This window comes from Magnolia sinica, chromosome 3 (genome assembly GCF_029962835.1).
Source record: "Magnolia sinica isolate HGM2019 chromosome 3, MsV1, whole genome shotgun sequence".
NCBI classification, from domain to species: domain Eukaryota; kingdom Viridiplantae; phylum Streptophyta; class Magnoliopsida; order Magnoliales; family Magnoliaceae; genus Magnolia; species Magnolia sinica.
The window spans coordinates 21,072,629-21,097,492 of NC_080575.1; the positions used below are offsets into that span (position 1 = coordinate 21,072,629).

Genomic DNA, 24,864 nt, shown 5'->3' on the forward strand with positions numbered 1-24,864 from the left:
AATGGAGGTATGGACCTGCCTCATTTTTAGGATAATAACTTAAAACGATACGAGAAAATCTTTTAATGGCGTGGATAAAGCACTTACATCACGGTGGGCCCCACAGAGCCCTGCCTGTTCGGACAACGCAATACTCCTGTTAAAAGTTGTAATGGACTCCAACGCTAGGTAGACGCAAATTAGCTACGGACAGGTTACGTCACCAAGTTCTGTGAGACCCACTATATCTATACTGTCCATTCACTTGGAGATATCAATTTAAGGCATGAGACAAAGAATGAGTCAGATCCAAAGCTGGAATGTACCTACCATAGAAAACAGTGGATAAAGTGATGCCCACCATTAAAAATTTCTAAGGGGCACAAAAGTTTTCGATCAAGCTGAAATTTGTGTTTTCCCTTCTTTTATGCATGTCTTAACTTATGAATAAGTTGGATCTCATATAAACATCACAGTGGGCCTTAGAAAGGTTTCATCGGGGGGCGCAAGGCTTTCACAGAAAATACGCGTGAGAGAGGTGGAGGGATATTTTAATAACCTGTTTCACCGCTTTTATTTCTCTAGTTTCCCTATAAAATCTCCTCATTTGTTTAAAATTTTCACCATATGAACCAATAACGTGCCGCCAGCATTCGACCTTATGGAAGGTATAATACGGTCGAGCGTATAGTACCTTTTCCCTATATATATATATATATATATATATATATATATATTCCCACACCTCAGATGTCAGTGTAGCTGTGCAATAGGATGATGCAGCTACCCCAAAGGCAGGGTTGGTGCTGCTTTTCCCAAAACAGGGTTGGTGTGGCTTCCATATAGTACTAAACTTAACTGTAGTCCATTGTTTCCACTAGTCACAACACTTCCTAGCCGTCCACAGCTAACCTCAAACAGTTCTATAACCTCACATTATCCAGAAACAAGCCTTTATTTCACATAGGACCAGTCTGCAATCAGCCATTAATGAGCCCCTCAAACCAAACTGTCTCCATGCTGATTCTAAACAACTTATAATCCCCAAGTCTGACAACGAACTTGTCCTAGCTTCAGCCCCAATTTACAACCTAAACAGACCCAAATCACAGCCCTGGCCCTGAACCCCATTCTCAAACCCTAATTCCTATTCACTGCCCCTTAACCTAACTATAACACGAAAGGCAAGTCTAAAATCCACTTTCAGCCCAGTCACAACCTCACTGTTCACAAGCTATGCACAACTCAGTCTACCTTCAACCCATACCCCATCCCTTTAGCTCGTCAGCTCCCAGATAACACAGTATTAAAAAATGGTTACGTAATGGTTGTAACCCTTACGTAATGGTAATGGTGGGATATGTTACGTGTTACAGGGCTGCAACGCCTGTTCTGAAGAAAATGGCCCATAACATATACCTAATATCTGTTATGGGCTGATACAGGGGTATCATGAGCTGCTACGGGCCTGTAATGGTCTGATACAGGTCCTTTACGGTCTCTTCCTTATTATTTTTTTTTCTTTGACCATTACAGGGCCATAATGGCTGCTACGGCCCTAATCATGAAGGCCATAAGGCTGGCAGTTAAGGACACGTTTACTGTTATTGTACCTTTACTGTTATTGTACCTCGCACAGCTAATTTTAGCCCACAATTAACCTATAGAAGCCCCATCCTTAACTCTCCTTTAGCCTAAAATATATTCAGATTTCTCTCCCGTGTTTGTTCCAGAACAGCCTATTAACACCAAATTTTGACACCCACTAGAATTGTGATTTCTTTATTCCTAGAATGATGGTCAAAGTGATGTGATGAGAGCACTAAAAAAGCTACTGAATGAGTGTTATAAAGTTCTCAGCTGATTCCATGAATGGCTGGATGGAATAGATGAATGGTCAGATAGACTGTTTGAATGACAGGCTCCATGAAGTCATTGGTTGCCCAAATTGAAAGAAACACCATGTTGGATCTCTCCCTGTAGTATTTGAGATTCCAAATGAAGCCATGCTTGCAAGCATCAATATCAAAACGATGAAACCACCAATTGATCCATAGATGGATCAACGTTTGAAGCTACAAACAAATCCAAAGAAAGATCGGTGTAGGAGCACAATGATGAATCAAATGGTGGATCCATCAGTGAGTTTATAGATGCATCAATGATGGATTGACAAAAAATTTGATAAAAAGCGCAGTGATTAGAGTAGCAAGTCCTGAGTATGGTTCTAGTTGAGATGAACATGTTAATCAAATGCCAACAATGATTTGGTTGGACAGGTCAGAGATTCATGGTGACATGGAAGATAGAGCGGAGACCTCAAGTGTGCACAAAGAAAGAAGTGACAGCAGACATTAATTTGGTCAATGTTCTGTGGTGGTTGAGGCAATTCGGCACATAGGAATATTATCAATAGCCGTCGAGGCAGAAGTGGATGTGATACAAAGGTGATCATGGTGATGGGCCGGCATCAACTTAAAACTCTAATACAAGTTCTTCTTAAGCCAGGTGGAATTAATCCATCCAAGCTACCTGATCATTCGTTCTAGGATCAGATTGGTCCCTAGCCAATTGTGTGAGATCCAAGGGTTCAAATTGCAGTTATGACCTAGATCAGGTCCATCTAAGGTTACAGATATATGATTACAGGTTGGTGATCTGGACCATAAAACTATTTATTTTGATGATATGGACCACATCAAGGTCCAGATCAAGGGTCTGAATGGCAGGTCTAGACAATTGAGCAGACATTGGAATGTCAGGCCCACAGATCCAATCAGATGGATCACAAACTGGTCAAGTAGTCCAATGACACCATATTAGTTTCTATGTATAAACCATACAAGCCAAAATAATCTTTATGGTTCATGTAAAAAGATATACACAGATTGAACTATTTATTTAGGTCATTTAAGTTATCTTATTTGATTTTAGTTTCTTTAGTTTATTTGCGATTGGGAAGGATGTTACTAGATTATTTTAGGAAAATTAACCTAGTAAAATTATATGGGCTAATTACAGATTAGAATACTTGTAGAGGCTACTTTCTAGAAGCTGCTCAGGAGATATTAAAGCCTATAAATCGGCTTATTGGACCATTCATATGAACAATGAATACCTGAGTATTTGAATGAAATGTTTTTTCTTTCTTCCTTTTATAAGTTTTTGGTCATGGGCTACCATTGGTATCGTCAATTCATCGTGCTATATAGACAATATATCGCAATGTATTGCCGATATCAATGATACATTGTGACATATTACGCTATTATCGCTGATATCCCAAAACCCATGAACTTAGGTGGGGTTTTGTATCCGGCATGTGCAATACTGATAATATTGGCCAATATTATTGGTACTGCATTCACTATTTCAAGTGACCAATTGTTTCTTCTTAGTTTTCCAAGTAACCAAATTTCCACCCACTTATGTACAATAGCCCATAGTAGACTGTTAGTCTCTATGTGACTCAACCTAGTCAACATCAGCTTTTGCATCAACATCAAGATGACCATGTTGAGAGTATAAAATACCTTGACCAAGAGACCTTTTCAAAAACCTCAATCTGTGGCAAACAACATCTAAGTGACATGTATGAGGGGTGTGCATAAACTAGCTCACAGCATTAACTGCATATGAAAAATTAGGATGAGTAATCTTCAAACATATAATCAATCTTGCTGTTCAAAAAAAAAAAAAAAAAAAAACAAAAAACAAAACTCCAGCATATCTATCTTATATGACGAGTTCATACACACTTAGTATGGTAGAGTTTGTTCTTTTCATCATTTGAAAAGCTACCACAGCCACAATTAGAATCACTGCCATCACTGCTGTATCCACCTGATTGACCACCATGATCTTGTCGACCCTGAAATCAGCCACACCTCTGCCCTAAACACTATGACCACCATGATACTAACTACTGGGAGATGATCATTCAAGAATGACACTGTCCTATGGACCATAAACTTTCCAGATATTTCTTTTCAGTTTAGTGATGAGAAAACAATCCCAATGGATGAAAGCAGCTCCCTACTAAGGATTTTGAGTAGGAATCATCTCATATTCAGGATTGAGACTAGCAAGGAGGTCAAATATCCGTTGTTCCTCAATTTCAGCCCTGCGCTTCTTATCATAGCATGGCTTTATAGGCTGATGGTTACTCAACTCAAGCCACATTATACAAAGTGTCATGCCATGATCTTCCAAAGATTTCCCATTTTGTTGAAAGTGAGCTATTTCATGGGTCTTCCACTATGAATAAGATGCTGTAATAAAGTCCCAAATCTTTTTTTTTTTTTTGAAAGATGACAATTTTATTAATAGAAAGGCCAAAAGCCAACAAATGTACATCAATTTACAATGCATCCCAAACAGGACAAGAGAAAGAGCACTCTCTCATCACCGGAGATACCAATGCCCACTCAATTACGTTACTTTTGGCCTTGCTAAAGACCCCTAATATGCTCCCTTGACGAATTGTTGAAACAATGGTTGTTCCTTTCCTGCCAAATCGCCCACAAGCATGCAAGCAAAGCCAACCTCCAAACATACCTCCCAACCTTCCCTACCCCTCCACCATGCCAAGCCCAAAAAAGATCCGAGATTGACTTTGGCATCACCCACGCCATTCCAAACAAAGACAAATTTATCCCACGCCCCCTAGCAAATGGGCAATGGACGACAAGATGGTCAACCGACTCGTCATCCTTCCAACAAAGAGAACAAATGTTGACGAGGATTAACGCCCTTTTACAGAGATGATTGATAGTGAGTGCCTTGTTCCATCCCACTAAACAAGCAAAAGCCGCAATCTTCTTAGGGGCACCATAGGACCAAACAAAAGAAGAGTCGGGACATTTCTCAAAGAGGATCCGCTTAACAATGAAAAGAATGATTTGATTGAGAATGAACCTGACTTATCTTGGAGCCATTTCATCGAATTCCTCTCCAAGCTGAGCACGACCCCTGAAAGCTGCTTTGAAGGAGCAAGGAATTCTCCTCCTCTTTCAAATTCCTACAAGGTGGGGTCTAGACACCGGATGAGCCTTGCCACAAGAAGCATCAGGCTACAAATATGTCCAGATCCAAAGACTTCAAAGCCAACCTTGGATAACACTCTTTCAATTTAGAGTTATCCAACGAAAAATCATTCCAAAAATTCACATGATTCATGTCAACCACTGAAAATCCCACCCATTAAACCTTCCCTTCAACTCCACAATTGCCCTCCACATCCCCATAGTCTCATACATAGACAATTTTTTTAGCCACCATCCCAATTCCTTAGCCCCATATTTTCTCATAATTATTTCTTTCCAAAGGTTATCCTCCTCCCCTCTAAATCTCCCAAGCCATTTGCTTAATAACCCCTTGTTAATAGTTGCCAACTTCCTAATCCCCGCACCTCCACTTGACTTTGGTCTGCACACGTCGTCCCATTTCATTAAATGGAATTTCTGCTTTTCCTCCGCTTCTTTCCATAGAAAGTCGCTCTTAAGCTTTTCCAACTTCCTTATCACCCCCATGGGACGTTTGAACAGAGATTAAAAAAAATATAGTGGAAGATTCGAGAGGGCAACATTGATTAAGACGAGCCTGCTGCCCAAAGATAAATGATGCCACTTCCATGACGACAATTTCTTCTTGAGCCTTTTGATCACCCAATCCTATAGATTCTTAGTAGGCTTCCCAATGAGTAGAGGTAGCCCCAGATATGTGGGAGGGAAAGAATCTGTACTGTATCCAAACACTGCTGCCAGCTTCTCTACCACCTTTTTAGGAATACTAATGCCCAACATCTCATGTTTAAGAGAGTTCACCTTTAACCCAGAAACAGCTTCAAAACAACCAATAGTCTTCCTCAAGTTGTCGACATGAACCTCATTTGCTTCGCAAAACAACAAAGTATTATTCTCAAACTAAAGATGAGACACTTGAAGATTGCCTCTATCACCCTAAAACCACTTGTCAATCCCAAGGATACTCCTTTCTTAGGCATTCTACTAAAGGCTTCCGCCACCACAACAAAGAGAAGCGGTTGGTGTGTAACCCTGCCTTAGGCCTTTAGAGGACTTAAAAAAGCCCTTCGGTGACCCATTAACTAAAATCGAGAACTTGACCGAGCTAACACACATGTTGATCCAGTTTCTCCATTTATCCCTAAACCCAAGCTGACCTAACATGTAGTCTAAGAACTCTTACTCAACGTGATCATACGTCTTTTCCAAGTCTTGCTTGCAGACTATGCCACTACAACCTTCCTCCAATGAACATTTTGGTAGACTTGAGCACACCAAATATTTTTATCCAAAAAGTTTGACTACATTAACCAATTTGGATGATCTCCAGCCCCATATGTACCCATCCCCCTTGAGGTCATCATGGTGCTTGACAAATCATTCAAACATGAGGATATGCCTTCCATTGAATCACACTTTCTTCCCAACACAACTAGTTGCAATTATCAGCCACAATACTCACATGAAACTGAGTCGTCGATCTAGTACACACTAGATCCCTGGTTGGGCATGTAACACAACATGAGCACATATCTATAGCTTTCCTCCCCCAAAACACTGCTGAATCTTCAAAAATAGCTGTAAAACAGATCATGGAATCATCTCAAACCATCATCAAGACCGAAAAATCCAAGGATAGATAAAACAAAAACATAAAAAGTCACAAATATAGGTTCAACAACAAACTTACTCCAAAGAAATCGACCCTATACCTCAAATGTAAATTGATTGAGGTGAAACAACTTCTAAAATGTTGGCAAATATCATATGAGTCAGAATAAAGCCACACACCTAAAAAAACTCCATAAAACATACACAACTAGAAATCAATAACTTGAACCTTTTTGTTTTTTGAATTTTTCTTTATATATGAGAAAACATTATAGCCCTGAAAAGACCTTAAAAAAACCACAACAAATCTTCTAAAATTATACTCTACCAAGCTACATAGTTTTTTGTCCTTTGAGGAGATGCATGGCTGTATGGAGTTGATGTCATCCATACAGCCTGGTGACATTAGAAATGGGCTCCATACATCTAATTTGTGATTTGCACACCATCCTTGCTCTGACACCAACTTGTAATCACTGTAATGAAGAAACGGAAGGACTAAATCTTTTTTTTCTGAAAGATGAGGAAAGTCTAAATCTAAAAAAGAAGAGGAAGAATAAGATATAAGAGGCTAGGTCAAAGAGAGTGGACTAACATACTAATGTTAATAATATAATGGAGACTAGAATGGTACTCTGCAGGACGACACAAACAGCAATGAAAAGAGCCAAAAATAGAAAAGAAGAAGAAGAGTATATGACTATATTCCATTGCATGACTGCACAACTCTCTACATTAGGTGCAATTGCTACCAGGTGGAATTTTTCCACTAGTTTATTATTTTACAGACGTAAGAGGACATTCATGTTATATATAACATGAAATCTGATAATATCTTTTTTGAAATCTACTACAAGTCCACTCATTTAGCTTATTTATTTATCAGATGTCTTAGGGTTTATGCTGTTGTGGTTTTTAGTATTCTTTGCTATTACAATTATACTGATTTTTAGTACTTCCAGGTTCTGGTGAAGAATTGGGTGAATGGTATTGAAGGGGACAAAGTGATTGGATTAAATGCTTTATTTGGTGCTACCTTGCCAACTCGCGATACTGGAAGCCTCAGAAAGCCTACTGTTTTGACAAATCCTTTCAACTGTTGTGAAAGTTCTTCTTCAAAGGTCACTCTTTTCCTATTGTTAGGTTAAGCCCATGTTATCTTTGTAATGCATGGCCATAAAACATTATGAGAAACTTCCATTGTATGCTTCTTTCTTTTACTTAATGCCTCACAATATGATGGCTTACAAGTCTTACAAAGGGAAGAGATTAACATCAAAGAAAAAAGGAGGAAGATTTAGTTTGTGCATGCGAGTGGAAGGTATTATCACTTATGTATTCCATCCCTTCACTTCATTGGTTCTATTGTTGCATGCTGGTTGGCGTTCCAAACACTTGTAGCATGTTATAGTGTGCGGCATTGGACTCATGTTGCTATATATCATGGCAAAAGGCTCACCTTCCGGCTTCATTGCTTTTATGAATTAAGCCATAGTGATCTTTTAACCTTTCCTGTTCTCATCCAAAGATTTTCGTGTCAGCCCCTTGTTGCAGATTCCATGATTGGTTGAATAAAGTGATACTCATTGAAGGTCTATTAAATTCCTGGGTCCTTACTCTTGCTCGGGTGGTGGACTCTCAGGAGTTTCAACACCGGGTGAAGGGTTCGAGTATCCATAGGTGGTGAAATTCCACTATGGTGTGAGTGTGTGGGGGTGTGTGTGTGCGTGCGTAAGAATTAAAAAAAGAAAAGAAAAAAAAAAAAGGTCTATTAAATTCCTCTTTAGCCAAATTATCAAGGTTGAAGTTTTTTCTGTTAAGTAGGTTGGCTTGAACCCGATGCCTCAATGTTGAAGTGTGATGTGCCTACCACTGAGCTTGGCTTGAGCCCTATCCATGTTCAAGTGTGCCTCCTGATGAACATGATGGAGAGAAGCCCCCAATTCACTAAATATATCAAGAGCTTCTCAAAGGGAATTTCTCATCTCACCAATCATCACAATAACTTTTACAGAATTCCCTTCAACTATGTGACCTAATAAATATCATCAATCTCCACCATTCAATAGTCATAATTGCCATATGTATCTGTTAACCCTCCCCCCTCTTCCCCAACCCATCAAAGAAAAGGGAAAAAATCAAATTAACTACAGGGATCACCCTTTTTGTAAACAAACTACTACAACATATTCTTGAAACTTTCCCCCATTTTGCAATTTTTGCATTCTAAAAAAAAAAAATCATTTAGAACTAAGTTTAATCCATCCAAATCAACAATGAAACCAAGAAAGTGTTAAATCTCGGGGTTTGTGGAGTTGATACCTCAAGATCTCTAGGGATTAGGTAGTTTGCACCTCTAGTTAGTATGTGAGAGAGGTAAACGCTGAAAGGAGATGAACTTGTCAATAGGATGTATACTGTGTAGTACAACTGCATGTTCCTTTTGAAAGAGCAATAGGAAGATCATGATCAAATGAAGTACCTTGGTTAGTACCTGAGGTATCAGTTGGTGTTGTATGTTCCATGAGTGTACATCTGCCATCTCCTTTCTACCATCTCTCATAAACCAGTAGTTCCTTATTGGGATGCCTATCCGAGTCTGGAGTACTCATAGTGGTAAGAGAATCAAAGGGAATAGGAAGGACCAGACATTTTTGGTGTTTGAGGTTATCCCCATGATTCGAGTAATATGGAGTATCCTTAAAGAAGGTTTCATTGATCAAAACGTACCTTTTTCAAGTGTTCGGATCAACATACTTGTGGCCTTTTTGTATATATGAACGTCCAATAAACATGCAAGTGATGGATGAGACAACTTGTGTTTGTGGGGATCAAAATTATGCAAACAAAACTGAACACTTTCAAAGGTACATTAGAGGTTGCATGCCTTAGATTGAAAGCTCAATAGAAGTTTTGTTATCCAGGATAGGAGTTGGGAATCTGTTTATTAGGATAGCATGCGGTAAGAACCAAATTTTGAGTTGTCGGTATCACTAATCAGAGATAAAAATACAATATTGTTATTGCCGATAACCGAAAATGCGGGAGATACATGGGGAAAACGATGGAACTTTTTAGTGAAACTTAAGGAAATGTCTAAATATGTATATTTGCATATTTAGTAATAAAAAAATTGCACATGAAGTGCATACACAATAAGTTTTTATTTAATAGAGGCCTAAAACCATGTGTTGTCGTAAGAAATCAGTCCAATAGGTAAATCAATGAATAAGCAAACAAACATGCATAATGCATGCATTTTTTATTTTTTTATTTTTTTATTATAGGAAACTTAACTTTTCATTTCAAAAAAAGCTGAACACTTTATAGCATGGACATTTCGGATAGGCCCACCGACAAAATGGGGAGGGCCCACCTATCATAAGACGGAAAAGAGAAGAGAAACAAAAAAATAGCCATCGAGGAAGCTAGACTTCCCTCAAGTTGCCCAGGCCCACTCTATCCATGAAGAACAGTCCACGAATGGGCTTGGGGAGATCTCCCAGCGATCGGAACATCTTGTCCTGTTGACCATCGCTCCCTAATCTGGCGAGGGCATCTACCATGGCGTTAGCCTCCTGAGGGGTGTGAGAGATGCACACATCCATGTTGCTCATGAGAGAGCGGATTCTTGACTTCCAGTACCACAAGGAGACCACCGACTTAAAGTCGCTTGCAATTTCCACCTTAGAGAAGCCCAGCCTGGCGCACTCTTGAAGGCCGTCCATGATAGCTCTAATCTCTACCCTTGTATGGGAGGCGAACCACCCGTAGGCAGAAGAGAAAGTGAACACGAAATCACCGGAGGAGTTCCTTCCAACGCCATCACCACCAGATGGGCCTGAATTACCGAATGCTGACCCATTAGCATTGAGCTTTATCTAGCTTGGATGAGGCTTGGTCCACTTCACCACTTGGAACCTAGGGTTGGAGGGAGCGGGAGGAGCAATCCCCAAGGCAGCGAGGGAGATCGTAGAGGACAGGGACGGAGGGAAGTGAACCTAGAGGGAAGGGACGATCAGTCTGGTCCAGCGAAGGATGTTGCAAATAATTTTGTCGCAACTGATCTTCCTAGAAAATAAAAACTGGTATGATACCCCTCAACAGAAATCGCGGGCGAGACGAGGAAGGGGTGGTCCACTGGCGGGTGGCCCCGCCAATTGCTGAGGAGGGAGGATGGGTGTGTATGCCAAAGAGTCTTTCAAAATGCTCCCATACCCGGGATGTTGCAACCCCATAGGCGAAGGTGTGGTCGATGGATTCAATGTCTGGCGATGAGTAGCAGGAACACATGGAGGCGATGCTAACACCTTTCCTCTGGATCCTAGCATAGAATGGGACCACTTTGTGGATTAATTTCCACGTGAAGAGAGAGAGCTTGGCATGCCACACCCATTTCGCCCAAGGCTTGGTGTCGGCATGAGGGCGGATGGATTTCCAAGCTAGTCCCACGACAAATTCGCCCGACGAGGATCCCGTCCAGATGCAGCGATCTGGCTCAGCAGATGCAAATCCCCTCTTCCGTGACATGGTGGAGGATAGATTGCGGGAGGAGGTGACTGAGAAGGGGTAGCGAGATCCAACCTTCAGTCCCAATCGCGTCGCTGACCTTAGCAAGCTGGGGGGCTGATGGCGAAGAAGGAAGTTTCCAGTCTGATAAAGGGCCCAAGCCAGACCAATCCATAGTCCAGAAGTTGCAATCCCCTTTTCCAATGAGCCATCTCGAGCAGGCAGCCATAGCGAGGGACAGGTGGTAGATTTTCTTCCAGATCGACAAGGCGAAAGCGGACAGGGGGGAGGCACCCAACATTTGTAGATCAGCAGCATACTTAACTTGCATGAAGCTGGACTAGCAGCTGTACTCGCCCTTGAAACGGACAGTCCACGCCATCTTCATGCGGAATGCCAACATAACCTGTTTAAGGTTTCTTAGCCCCAGGCCACCCTCAGCTTTTGGAAGGAAAAGCTTAGGCCAGCTGAGCCAATGGTTGCGTTTTTTGATGCCATCCTAGCCCCAGAAGAAGTTCGCAAAACAGGAGTCAAGATCATCGAGGAGAGAAGCAGGGACATCCGCTGCAGCGAGCGTGTGGATTAGGATGCTGGCAAGGACGTGTTTGATGAGGGTCAATCTGCCAACTTGAGACAAAATTCTGTTTTTCTAGCAGGATATTCTCAAGCAGTTTGAGGAAGTAAGTCCTCTTTTGCCTCCCCTAGAAGATGGGGACCCCCAAATAGGTTAAAGGAGAGGCGCCCTTAGCAAAGCCCAGAATCCTCTCAGTTATTCTGGCCCAGGCAGCTGAGTGGACAATAGGGAGCACGAAGAAACTCTTCTGAGGGTTGATCTTCTAGCCCAGCATCCGCTCGTATGATCTGAGGAACTTGGTGATCTACTTTAGGGAAGAGGAGCTGCCGTTCACGAACAGAATAGAGTCGTCACCGCAGAGGAGGTGGGAGACCACTAGACAAGTCCTACAAGTCATGAATGGTTGGCAGAAACCTCTCTCCACCAGTTGCTTGAACCCCTTGCTAAGAAGTTTTGCTGCCAAGATTTGAAGAAGTCGCACGCTTCTCCATTGATCAAGACGGAGAACAAAGAATTTGACCAGCACCTCTCCACTATTTCGATCCAGGCTGTGTGGAAACCAAAGGAGAGGAGGACCGATTTGAGGAAATCCTAGTGGAGCCTATCATAGGCTTTTTCCATATCAAGTTTGATTAGGATGTTTCCCCCTCTAACTTTACGGTCAATATCTCTGAATACTTCCTGCGCAAGAGTGCAGCTTTCAGTTATAGATCTCCCTTGGATGAAAGCACCTTGTTTAGGTGAGATGATTCTAGGGAGAAGCACACTCGACCTGTCAGCAATAGTTTTCGATAAAATTTTATAGACAATTGCATAAGCTAATGGGTCTAAAGTCAAAAAATTTTCCTGGGGAGACGGTCTTTGGGATGAGGCAAATGAGGGTCGCCGAGAAGGCCCTAGGAAGGGCACCACCTTTGAAGAAAGCACGGGCTGCCTTGAGGATATCTAGGCCCACTGTATCCCAACATGCTTGGAAGAAGGCGCCTGAGAAACCATCCGGACCCGGGGCACCATCTTGGGGAATGGCGAAAATTGCCACGCGCACCTCTTCCAACGTGGGCTCCTGCATAAGGGCCTAGTTATCGGCTGTTGAGATGGATCTAGGGATGGCATCTAGAAGGACGGGCCTATAGGCAGATGGCTCCGCTCGCAAGAGTTTCTCGTAGAACTCAATTGCTGCACACTTGATCGCTTCGTTGCCCGAAGCCACTGCTCCCCCTTCCAGCTTAATCTCTTGGATAGAGGACTGTCTCGCTCTATCCGTTGCGGAGGCATGGAAACATTTTTTATTTCGATCTCCTTCTTGAAGCCATTGGATCCTGGGCTTCTGCTTCTAGTAGACCTCCTCGCATAGTTCGAGGTGGGCCATTCTATCTCTCGCTTGGTTTAAGGCTTGTTGTAGCTGGAGGTCCAATGAACCTTTGGCAGCCATCTCAGCCGAGTGCAAAGCATTTTTTGCAGCTTTCAGGTTCATAAAAATGTTATTGAAGGTGTGCATGTTCTAGGATTTAAGAGTGCACTTGACGTTCTTTAGCTTGCAGAGGAGATTCAGCATCGGGTCGTCATCCAAATCTGGGCCCCAAGCCCCCCTAACTAGGGCCTGGAATGAATTGTGGAGGGTCCACATACGTTGAAATTTGAAAGGTTTTGGCACAGGTGGATGAGGAGGAGGAGAGGATATGTGTAAGGGGGCGTGGTCCGAGTGCAATCTAGGGAGATGCTTAACCTGGAAGGACGGGAAGGCCTGGAGCCAGCGATCATTGCAGTAGGCTCTGTCGAGTCTAGCCCAAACTCGAGCATGGCCTGCCTGATTGTTGCACCATGTATAGGTGTTGCCTGTAAAGAGGGCATTTGATAAGCCTGCATTTGTGAGGCCCTGGGCAAATTCCGAGGCGCTGAGGGTGTCGAAGGCAGAGGGGCCTCTGTCTTCTAGCTGATCTCAAACATTTGGCATAAACTGCTGAGAGTAAAACATCTTGATGGCCAGCTTGATTGCCCACCTTGATGGTCAGCATCTGGTTGGATTGAGCAATAATATCAGTGGATAGGCAGGAAGAGGAGAAGAGCCAAACTTTCCCTCCTGAGGCCGCATTGGAGTAGGAGTGGAATCCTAGTTTAAGGCCCGTTTTGACACACTTATCATCTCGGAGCATAGGCTCTAAGATGGCAACGATGGAAGGCTGGAGAGTCCTGATAAGCCTCCTGAGGGACTTAATGGTGGCTGAATTACCCACCCCACGCGCATTCCAGATGAGGATGCTATTCATGGGTGCACCTAGTAGTTGGGACGTCTCGACACTTCGTTCCTCTCTGGCTCAAGGTGAGATCTTCCTCAGCCAGTTCTACTTGTATCAGGTGGACATTTTGGCTCTGCCCCTAGGCTGGCAAAATGGGAGCCCTGTTGAATTTTCTCCTGCCATATGTGTGTTGCATGGTGCAGGTCCCGTTGTCTGACGAGTTAGTTGAAACGACAACAGGTGGCTGTTCGGGGGGGCCCACGGCCAAGGGCAGGGATGTAATAGATGACGCTTCGTTGTGAACTTGGGGGACAACACTATTACCAGGGTGGATATCAGCCACTGGTAGACTCGCATCTGGTTGAGAGGGTGAATGGGAAGGTTGTGGCTCGTGGGGTGGGTGATGTTGGATGGGGTTCAGATTAGCATTCAACCGGAAGGGGGAATCACAAAGTTTTGGGCTAGCAGGGGAAGTTGGAGGAGTGTCATTCATTTGAGACATAGGATTTGGGTTGGCAAGCGGTCCCTGAATGATCGGAGGATTGAGATACTCCCCAACACATTTGTCTAGCGCATCCAGAGTCTCTCGACAACAATTTGTGGGGCGAGTTGGAAGGGCCATATCAGGAGGGTGTCTTGGAGTGGCATTTCTGCAAACACCTGAGGGTGAGGCACGGGTGTGCTCCTGGCTAGGAGGAATGGTGGGGTGGTGAAAGACCTTCTCCACCCATTGTCTGGTGGTTTGCCTAGTCTCACTCGCAACTAGATGGGGGCAGGTCGTTGTGCTGCCTATCTGGTCCGGGAGCTCCAAAGATGGCCACACTGTGTATGACCTCCCTGCCACCTCCAGCCTTCTCGCTTGATACAGATCTGCACCTGGCCGAGTGATTATCTTAACTCTAGCTGCAATTTGGACCAGACCAAATGTCGAGCATATCTTGATGTTGGCGACCTTGTCGAAAGTGTTGCCTAGTGCAGTAAAAACGGACTCGAACCAGGCATGCGGCGGGATGCCATAGAGTCTGATCCAGATTCCTTCTCTGGCATTAGGAAGCCCGGGGCGTCCAGGCCTCCACCTTGGATATCCCCATCCTGCTATGGAGAGAAGCATCAGAGTAGAAGGATATCAATTCCATCCTTATCTTGAAGACAAGGAGGAAACGATCCTCTGATAAACGGGCAATATCAATAGCCAAAGATGCGTACCTTGATTCCTTGATGACCTTGGTGAGCTGAATGAGAAGTGTGTCTGATGAGCTAGCATGGGCCAGCAGAGCCAGTTTTAGATCACGCAATTTCTTCTCCACCTCACTACGATTCGCATTGACCAATAGGTGAGGCTCTGGATACGGAGGTTTGGGGTAAGCGGTTCTGATGGGGTGCGAGGATGGCAGGGACGATCTGGTTGCAGCTTCCAAGAAGGTCCTTCTCCCAATGGCTGCTGAGGAGAAAGGTTGGGTTGGTGGGTTAGGGTTGGGGGTTTGTGTGGGGGTTTGTTTGGCTGCGGGCTGGGGAGGTTTGGGGAAAGAGATTTTTCTAGGTTTGGCCCAAGAGACGGCAAGAAGAAGACTGTCCACCATCTTGCTGTTTAGCACGCCCAGGGCCGCAGAAGCATTTGCAGCGTATAGGAACCGGATGAAGGCGTGGCAACGGGGCCTAGACAGGACGAGATTCCAAGGGATGAAAGCGTCGATGAGCTTGCCATATTTTGCGAAGATACGGTGAAGATCGGCGGGTGTTATGTCTGCAGATATGTTTCCTGCGTGAAGGGAGAACGATTTGGGGATATTGGGTAGGTTGGGGGTTTTTACATTGGGGATGTTGGGGAGGTTGGGGGTTTTGGCATTGGGATTTTTGGAGGATTTTGAGGGCCTGTTAATCCAACCTTTGGGCATTGGGGATTTCAGCTCTCTCTCTCAGATGCATAATGCATGCATATATTAGACATCAATGCATAAATAAACATATAAGTACATGTACAATACAAATGCATGATGATCCAACCATCGCATCCCATCCATCCAACCATCCATTCATCCCATCCAATCATCCAAACATCCATCAATCCATCTATCCAACCATCCCATCCATCTATCCAATCATCTAAACATCCATCCATCAACCCCATCAATCCATCCAACCATACCATCCATCCATCCAACATCCAACCATCTCATTCATACATCCGACCATCCCATCAATCATCCAAACATCCATCCATCCAACCATACCATCGAACCATCCCATCCATCCATTCATTCCATCCAATCATCAAAACGTCCATCCATCCATATCATCTATCCATCCAAACAACCATCCATCCATTCCCATCTAACCATCCAACCATCTGACCATCCCATCCAAACATCCATCCATCCCATCGATCAATCTATCCATCTGCCCACCTAACCATCCAACCATCCCATCTATCTAACCATCCCGTCCAATTATCCAAACATCCATCCATCCCATCAATCAATCTATCCATCTATCCATCTGTCCATCCAACCATACAACCATCAGATTCGTCCATCTAACCATCCAACCATCCCATCCAATTACCCAAACATCCGTCCATCCCATCCAACCATCCCATCGATCCATCTATCCATTTGTCCATCCAACCATCTAACCATCAGATCAGTCCATCTAACCATCCAAACATCCCACCCCAACATTCATCCATCCCAACCATCCCATCCATCCGTCCATCCATCCCATCTATCCACCCATTGATCCATCCAAAATTCCCATTTAACCATCCATCCAACCATCCATCCATCCATCTAACCATCCCATCCATCCATCTAACCATCTCATCTATCCATCCATCCAACCATCCCATCCATCCCATCCATCCAAACATCCATCCATCTATCCATCCCATTTATCCATCCAACCCTCCATCCCATTTATCCATCCAACCATCCCTCGATCCAACTATCCCATCCAACTAACCATCTATCCATCTACATCCATTCAATCATACAAGTACAACCCTCTTTTCCATCTAACCATTCATCCATCGCATCCAAACATCCATTCATCCTAACTATCCATCTAACCATCCAACATATTTTTATTTTATTTAAAAAATATTTAAACAGATTTTGTTTAGCAAGTGTCCACCAATCAATAGGTGCCATGTGTATAGTTTCTAACTATGAGTGTTTCAAGCATCATAGATTGCCTGAGTAACATATAAGCCTTTTTAATGACAACACCCCTTTTCATGCTCATTTATTAAAATGTCAGAAAACAGCTTTTTTCTTGGCTCATTTATTAAAATGTCATAAAAACAACTTTTCTAGGCTCCGTTTATTGAGAGGAGAGAGAGCCTTTTGAGCTCATTTTTCAAATGTGTGTGTGTGTGTGTGTGTGAGAGAGAGAGAGAGAGAGAGAGAGAGAGAGTTGCAGTAGATAATGATGCAGGACATGAAAATTAACTATGATATGCAAGATCTCATGCCTTAGATCAAACTAATTCAGAAACATTCACATAAAATTTCCACATCCCACACAAAAGTTCAAACATTCAAGCAAGGGGAATCTGTGCGGGTCCAGGCCTACACATGTTAGGGCTGGATCAATAGAAATTATAAGCCAAATGATACTTAAAGGGAGGTAGAACTCATCCACGCATGCACAATAATCAGTCCTTAATCCAAGAGATTCACCAGTTTCAATTCAGAGAACCCTAGGATTAGAAAAAGGGTAAACAAATTGAAAATAATGCAATCTAGGGTTAGGGTTGTGGAAAATAGGTATGAGAGAGGTAAAATAGGTGGAAATTCTGAACCTAGCGACAGTTCACATGCGCAGACAGCGGACCATGCCTGACGCACGTGCGTAGGGGTCTGGCCGAACTTCCGAGGGGGCCTCGAATGTGGAAAAGGCCTCCTTGGCGCTAGTCGGCCAGGGGAGGGCTTTAAAACCCCCAAGTTTCTTATCGATCGGATCTGCGGTCTGTTTGTGGTGCTCCGTCGACGTTTCAGCCCTTCTGTAGGGCCAGATTCCGGAAATCAGTTGTAGGGAGAAGAACTGCTATAAAAGCTGACGGATTCGAAGCGAGGATGATTGTAGAAGGTGAGAAGAATGGGTGATAGGAGATAGAGCTGGATCGGGATAGATGTGGCTTCGCACCATGGTAGTTAGCCCTTTGATGAAGGGAGGGTTTCACACCCAATTGGATTTCCACAACTCAAGAACTTAAAGGAGTAGAAAAACGCAGGAATTTTTATTAATCTTCAATGAGAAAAAGAACTACAAGGGGTGCCTATTATAAGAAAACCCTATACCCTAAAAGTCGCACCATGTGCGCAACCTATTACTTAGCGATGAAGTAATTAAAAATAATAATTAATCAAAATAATCTAAACCGTTCATGATATTCTAAATAACAATAATAAGCAAAACCTAAAATATGAGATAATTGGACTAGTGGGCGACGATCATAAGAACCCATTATGGGCTTTACTTGACTATCGGGCCCACTCCAACGAACAAAAACTCAGTCTTCTAACTAGGAGGCCCTCTCTGGACATTGTCATTGAGCCAGATTGATGGTGGGGTCCTCCTTGCGTATGTGCGTAGGGGGGGCGGCGTGAGTGTGTGCATGATGTCCCCATCAAGTAGGTAAAGAAGAAGAAGTAGAAGAAGAAGAGCTTCCGATGAAATTCCCTCCCCTTTCTCATTTTTAATTTTTAGGCTGTTTATTCAAACAACTGTCTGTTTTCGAGCTGGTGCGATAACCAACGAGGAAATGTCAATTTCTCCCCCAAATCGAACCTATAATCCAACGTGCTTTCGTAAGAAGTGCCGAAAATTTCTGCTTAACTAAGATCCACAAAAAAAAAAAAAAAAAAAAAGAAAAAAAGAAGAAAAAGATGTATCGATTTTTTTTTCCTTCATAATTTTGGAGGTATTACGGTCCTTGTTGTCTTGCGGGTGTCGACATCTAGTGAAAATATCACCCGTTGTATCAACAACTCTCGACTTTTGTGGTAGTTAAGCACAGATATCGGCGATAAAATTATATTTTATTGATACTAGCAATAATATCGCGATAAATTGAAGAAATTTGGAAGAGAAAAGATATAATCGGTGTTCGGTGTTGCAAGTCCTTCACCAACGATATTATCGGCGATAAAATGATATTATTGCCAATAATTAAAACACCGGCGGCAAGAGAGAAGAAAATGAAGAGAGTTAAGTTTAGCATATTGGGAAGGGTTCGTGAAAGTCGACCCATGGGTCTGAGTAGAACTTTTAGCTTCTGACTTGCCTTTGTATCACTCTATCTCACTATCTGGGTTATACTTCAAGGTGAATAACCACATCATGTTTTTTAGGTGGTAACTTCACAACCTCCCATGTCTAATTCTTTTTAAGAGCCTATGTTTCTTCATACATAGCATCTCTCTACTTCTGATGAGATAAAGTTTGGCTTCCTTAGAAGATGGTCCTCGTCCTCCTCTTATCAGAGAAATCCTTGTCAAGTATATCATTGCTTGCACATCTAGCGTCCACTTCTTCTCCTAGTCTGTCTTGGATCATGATTTTGGCATCTCAAATCATATGACCGGTATGAGCTTAGTTTTGCACCTCAAATCATATGACCGGTATGAGCTCAGTTTTGCACTTTGTCATCATTGTCCCAATTAGATAGTCATGTCAAAATAACTGTTCATTCATAAACTCAATTGGAGGGCATCAAAACCGAAAGTATCTCCATTTCTCCATTCATATTTAGTTCTTCATGTTCTCAAATTGTTTTCTAATTTATTATCCAAGTGAGTCTCCTTACTTAGTCTCTCTAACTCTAGTGTGACTTTCTATGCTTCTCACTGTGCCTTTTTGGGCTTGACGACTAGACAGAGGATTGGGGGTGTCTGTGAGCAAGGTGGACTCTCTTTTTCAACTGATAGGTGGTGTTGGCAATATTTTAAATATCATTATCGCATAATGTATTGCACCCTTGGGATACTGATAAATATTGGTCATCTCATGGGATATATCGGTCGTATCGCGTAATGTATTGCTGCTGTTAGGAAACGTGGGAACATTGGGAAATTGGTTGAATGTTTCAATGAGCTTCAAGGATTATTGAAAAAGACATCAATACACACTTAGAAATCGAAACATTACAAAAAAAAGTGCATATAATTGGGGTTTCCTTTGTATGGGGTCCTAATGTATGTGCTTTCCAACTGAACTGATGGAAGTATATTCAAAGTACATTCTTATAATTTATAAATGTAAGAAGACATGTATGGTAACACAAGCAATACATTCAAAAGGAAAAGAAGAATCATGAGATCAGGTTACATACATGTTTAATTTTGTGTTTAGATACAAAGATTGCAACTGATTTGTGAGAGGTAGAGAAATTTGGTTTTTTCTCAATTTTTCCCAACTTGACCCCCCAAATTTCGAAATCGAATTACCAAATCCATAATTTTTCATGGAAAACATGAAGAATCATAGATTTGTAATCATTTGACACTGTTTTAACATGATTTACAACAAAAACATGGATCGAAAATTAAAAATGCTCACTAGATCGAATAGGTGGGAGATATTGGCACTACCTATGTGTTTCGTATCGCACATGTGTGATACTAGATATATTGTGGGATATATCGACCGATATTGTTGATATTTAGAACACTGGGTGTTGGATCTGCCTTCCAGATATCCAGTCAAGTCAAATCCTGGTCAGATTATGGACTAGCATCAGTGCCTAGGACATTCCAACTAGTAGTCTGAACTGAAGTTATTGCTTCCTCTTTTGTTTATATCTAGTCTTGTGAGTGAGTCCTTATGTGAACCATTTCAACTCTCTAAACATTATTGATTCTCTTATCCTAGCAGTACTTGAAAAATGTTATACTCCTAGTCTTATTCATTCTGATGTGCGGGGTTCTCTCGTTACCTCTGTTTTTGGCTACCAGTACTATGTTTCATCCATTGATGACTACATTCAAACTACTTGGGTCTATCTTATGAAATCCAGGGATGATTCTCCTCTGAATTTTATCAGATCATTGTGAGTTTATGCCATATGAACTGAAGTTGGTTCAGATGCCTTTGTACTTAGTTTCATGTATCCCTATACTAAGTATTATGGATCAAGTAAAGTTTATTTTATTGATGCTAATGTTGTCTAAAGAACCAGTGTTTCTTTCAATACTGTTTTGTAGTCTTCTTGTTTTCTGAATATATACTAGTCACACTATGACATGCTTAGTTGGTGATTCTTCTTTTGAATAAGTGGTCTTGTTTGCAGCTATCCGCTTCTATTGCCTTGTCTCAGCGTGGAGACTGTGACTTCACAACCAAGGCACAGGTTGCGCAGTTAGGAGGTGCAGCTGGCTTGATGGTGATAAGTGAAAATGAAGGTAGTCATTTAGGATGCAATCTAAATATTTACCACCTGTTTCATATTCAGTGATGGAGAAGCTGCATACTGGCTTACTTCTGTTATTGAGCTATCTATTTATTTTCATCTGTTCACTGATTTCTTCACTTCTTGACTATATTTTGCAGAAATTTTCCAAATGAATTGCCCTAGTGATGCTGCTCCCTTAAAAATCACAATTCCAGTTGTAATGATCTCAAAGTCAGTAGGGGACAGTATGAAGGATTCATTGGCCGCTGGAGAGAGGGGTGAGTTTTCATCATCATATCCAAATATGGTGTTCCAATCTGTTATTTAGATCGTATGGCTTGATGCTGTTCTGCAGGTTATAGGTTTTTTGAGGTTGAAGTTTTGTGTATTGTAAGCTGCCAGTGAGTTTTAGTTTGAGATCTTGAAATGATATGTTTTTGTGGGTTGCTGTTTCATCAATCAGCCTACTTATATCAATACATATAAATTGTCCTGGCCATTTCTGTTCTGTGCTGGCTATCACAAATATCATAGGCATGCTGTATATTAATTTAAGCAGATGATTTGGGGTTTGCACCATGGTTCTACTTCAGAGGACCTTGTTCTAGCATGGTTAGTTTAGTTTCACAGTTCCACGTGATATGACTATATGACTAAAGAAAATCGTGGACATGTGAGGGGTTTGTTGTAGAGAAAATAGGATAGGAAGGGAAGAGAGAAAAGAAGGGTGCAATGGGGAGAGGGAAAGAGAGGGGAGTGGCTCAGCATGGGAAAGGGCATGGGCTAGCATGGGCTTTCATGCCTTTGAGGGGAGAGGGGGATGGGTTGTGTTGACTAATGGGGAGAGAGAGGGATGTGAGTAGGGGTATTTTGGGTATGGGTAGGGAGTGTAGGGTACTTTGGTAGGGGCTTCTTGGTCATTAGGCATGGGGTAGTTTATAGGGTATGGGCGAGGGTGTGAGGGTAGTTTAGGTATTATAAAAATATCACTTTAAGAGATTCTCTCTAGATTCCTTGCAATTGGGCCTCACTTGTCACATGTACGTGCACCAAAATGTGCGCCTGCCTCGATTTGCACACTTATACATATCTTTCAAACTAAGTATCAAAACGGGGCGTGCTGTGCAGCGTTGGAATTGGGGCGCCCACATGGTCGCTAGGGTACAAGTCTCGGGTCGTTGCAATACTAAAACAAGGTCGCGATCAAAGCTCGCCGATCTAGTCCTTTTGGGGCGTGCTGGCACCGGAAACCGAGCATATGGACTGTCTTACAGGGATACATGTCTTACATGGGGCATTTACATGGAGTCTCCTTTGGAGCATCTATGATGATTTCATAGCTTTATTTCAATTTGGAGAGGAAAGTAGGCAGCTGAAAATGCAGTAGCTCGAAAGTAGGCAGATTTAAAAAGTTGTCGAGGGCAAGGGAGCTAGAAAGGCTAGCATACTTAATCAACTATGATGGGAAGGCTTCTCCTAGAGGTGAAAGAAAGGGCAAAAGGGTAAGGATGGTTACACAGTGAAGATAATCAATTGGGATGTTTGATGATTGGGATGTCCGCCAAGAAGGCTGCAAATTAGGGATTTGTGCAAGCGGTTTAAAGCTTAGATGGTATCGTTTTAGGAGAGATTGATGGATAATCTATAACTCTTAAGATATTGGCCAAGGAGGATTGCCGGGGGGGGGGGGGGAATCTTTCCATTTCATTGTTGTTAAAAGAGATCACGTTGGTTTTTTACTAGATTTTCTTAGCGGTCTATGGACCAAGTGACATGACTCGTCATCCATAGTTATGGTTGGAGTTGGACAAGTGTCACAACAGATGGAGGCTGCCTTGGTTTGTAGGTGGAGATTTCAACATGTTTAGGTTTTTGTTCGAGAAATCAAGTGGAGGTTGCATATCTTAGAGCATGAAGGAATTCTCTAGTTGGATTCTAACAAGTGGATGGTGATCTACCTATGGTGGCAGTAAAATGCATTTGGACAAACGGGCAAACAAAGTTGTAAATTCCAAGTTGGGTTGGTTTCTTATCTCTATAGAATGGGCTGAGAAATCTCCACTTGCATCCCAACGAGGACTCTCGAGGTTGTTGTCTGATCATTTCATAATTGCTTTGGAGGTTGATGAGGAAAATTGGGGGCCCCACCTTTCAAGTTTGAGTTGGCATGGTTAAGATGTGGAAGGATTTTCGAAGTTGGGGAAGGAATGGGAGTCATCCTTCTAAAAGGAAAGATTAATGAATGGAAGAAAGAGGTCTTGGGAACCAGGAAGTGCAGAGTGAATTACTATTATGTGATATTCAGGCCGTAGATATTAAGGAGGAGCAGTGTTCGCATTGTCGACGAAATGTCGATAATATCGCCGATAATATCGGTGTCGCTAGTCTAGCGACACCGAAACCCCCATTTTTCGTTTCTCTCTGGATTATCGGCGAAATATCGGCGATATCTTCGATAATCTTTGATTTTTTCCGACAAAATAGGTAAAAATGGAAAATTAAACCTTTGATTTCGGTAATACCTGGTTTATGGTTGATCGGAACTCGAAAGCAAAGAATTTCATGGGCAGCAATCGACAGCGCTCGTCTCATGTGACTCACTGACACATGATTTCGGCGAAAAATCAGAGATTTAGGGAGATTGCTTGAAACCTCGTCGAAAATCGCCCCTCTTCGCTGGAAAACCTCCTTCGCAGACGAAACCCTTTTTTTTTTTTTTTTTTTTTTTTTTTGCTTTTATGCTTCAGCGAAAGCAAACAGGCGCACAGTGCGCTCCAGCGTACTGAGTAAACTTTCTGGGCCCACCGTGAATGTATGTGATTTATCCACGCCGTCCATTCATTTTTCTAGTTTATTTTAGGGGTAAATCCCAAAATTAAAGCATATCCACAGCTCCAGTGGACCACACCACAAGAAACAATAAGAATAATGATTTTCACCGTTGAAACCTTCTTAGGCCCCACAGTGATGTTTATTTGTCATCAAACCTTTTTTTAAATATAAAAAGGCATGGATGAAGGGTTAAAATAAATATCAGCTTGATTCAAAATTTCTGTGGCCACCAAGAAGTTTTTAATGATATGCGTTCAATTCACAAAGTTTCTTGTGGTGTGGTCCATTGAAGATTTGAATCTGGTTCATTTTTTATATCACACACTAAAATAAGCCTTCATATATAATGGACGGTGCAGATGTAAGGTACATAGTTCATAATGGGCCCCACAGTTAGGGTTCCATCAGAAGCGGATGGGCTACTGTACCTCACACCAGCTATATAGCTGCTGTAGGTACGTGTCGTGCGAAGTCCAGCACTGACGCTCCTCGAGCTCCGAGTTGTACGAACGGTTCAAAGGAGATCAAAGTTACGTTGGCCCCACAGTGATGTATTTAATATATCTACACCGTTAATCTGTTTTTAGAGTTCATTTTAGAGCATTATCCAAAAAATGAATCATATCCAAAGATTATATGGACCGCACCATAGATAGCAGCAGAGATAATGATTTTTACCGTTAAACAATTTGTAGGGCCCACTATAAC

General features: G+C 42.3%; 1 protein-coding gene across 3 annotated transcripts in view; it reads left to right on the forward strand.

Annotated features, from left to right (window-relative positions):
• Window positions 1–24,864, forward strand: part of LOC131239677 (signal peptide peptidase-like 2) — a 113,245-nt gene that overhangs the window by 5,715 nt on the left and 82,666 nt on the right. For all 3 annotated transcript variants that reach the window (XM_058237506.1, XM_058237507.1, XM_058237505.1), the window contains exons 2-4: window positions 7,577–7,735; window positions 21,223–21,334; window positions 21,483–21,602. In XM_058237506.1, the coding sequence (XP_058093489.1) occupies window positions 7,577–7,735; window positions 21,223–21,334; window positions 21,483–21,602 (391 nt within the window). The remainder of the gene's footprint in view (window positions 1–7,576; window positions 7,736–21,222; window positions 21,335–21,482; window positions 21,603–24,864) is intronic.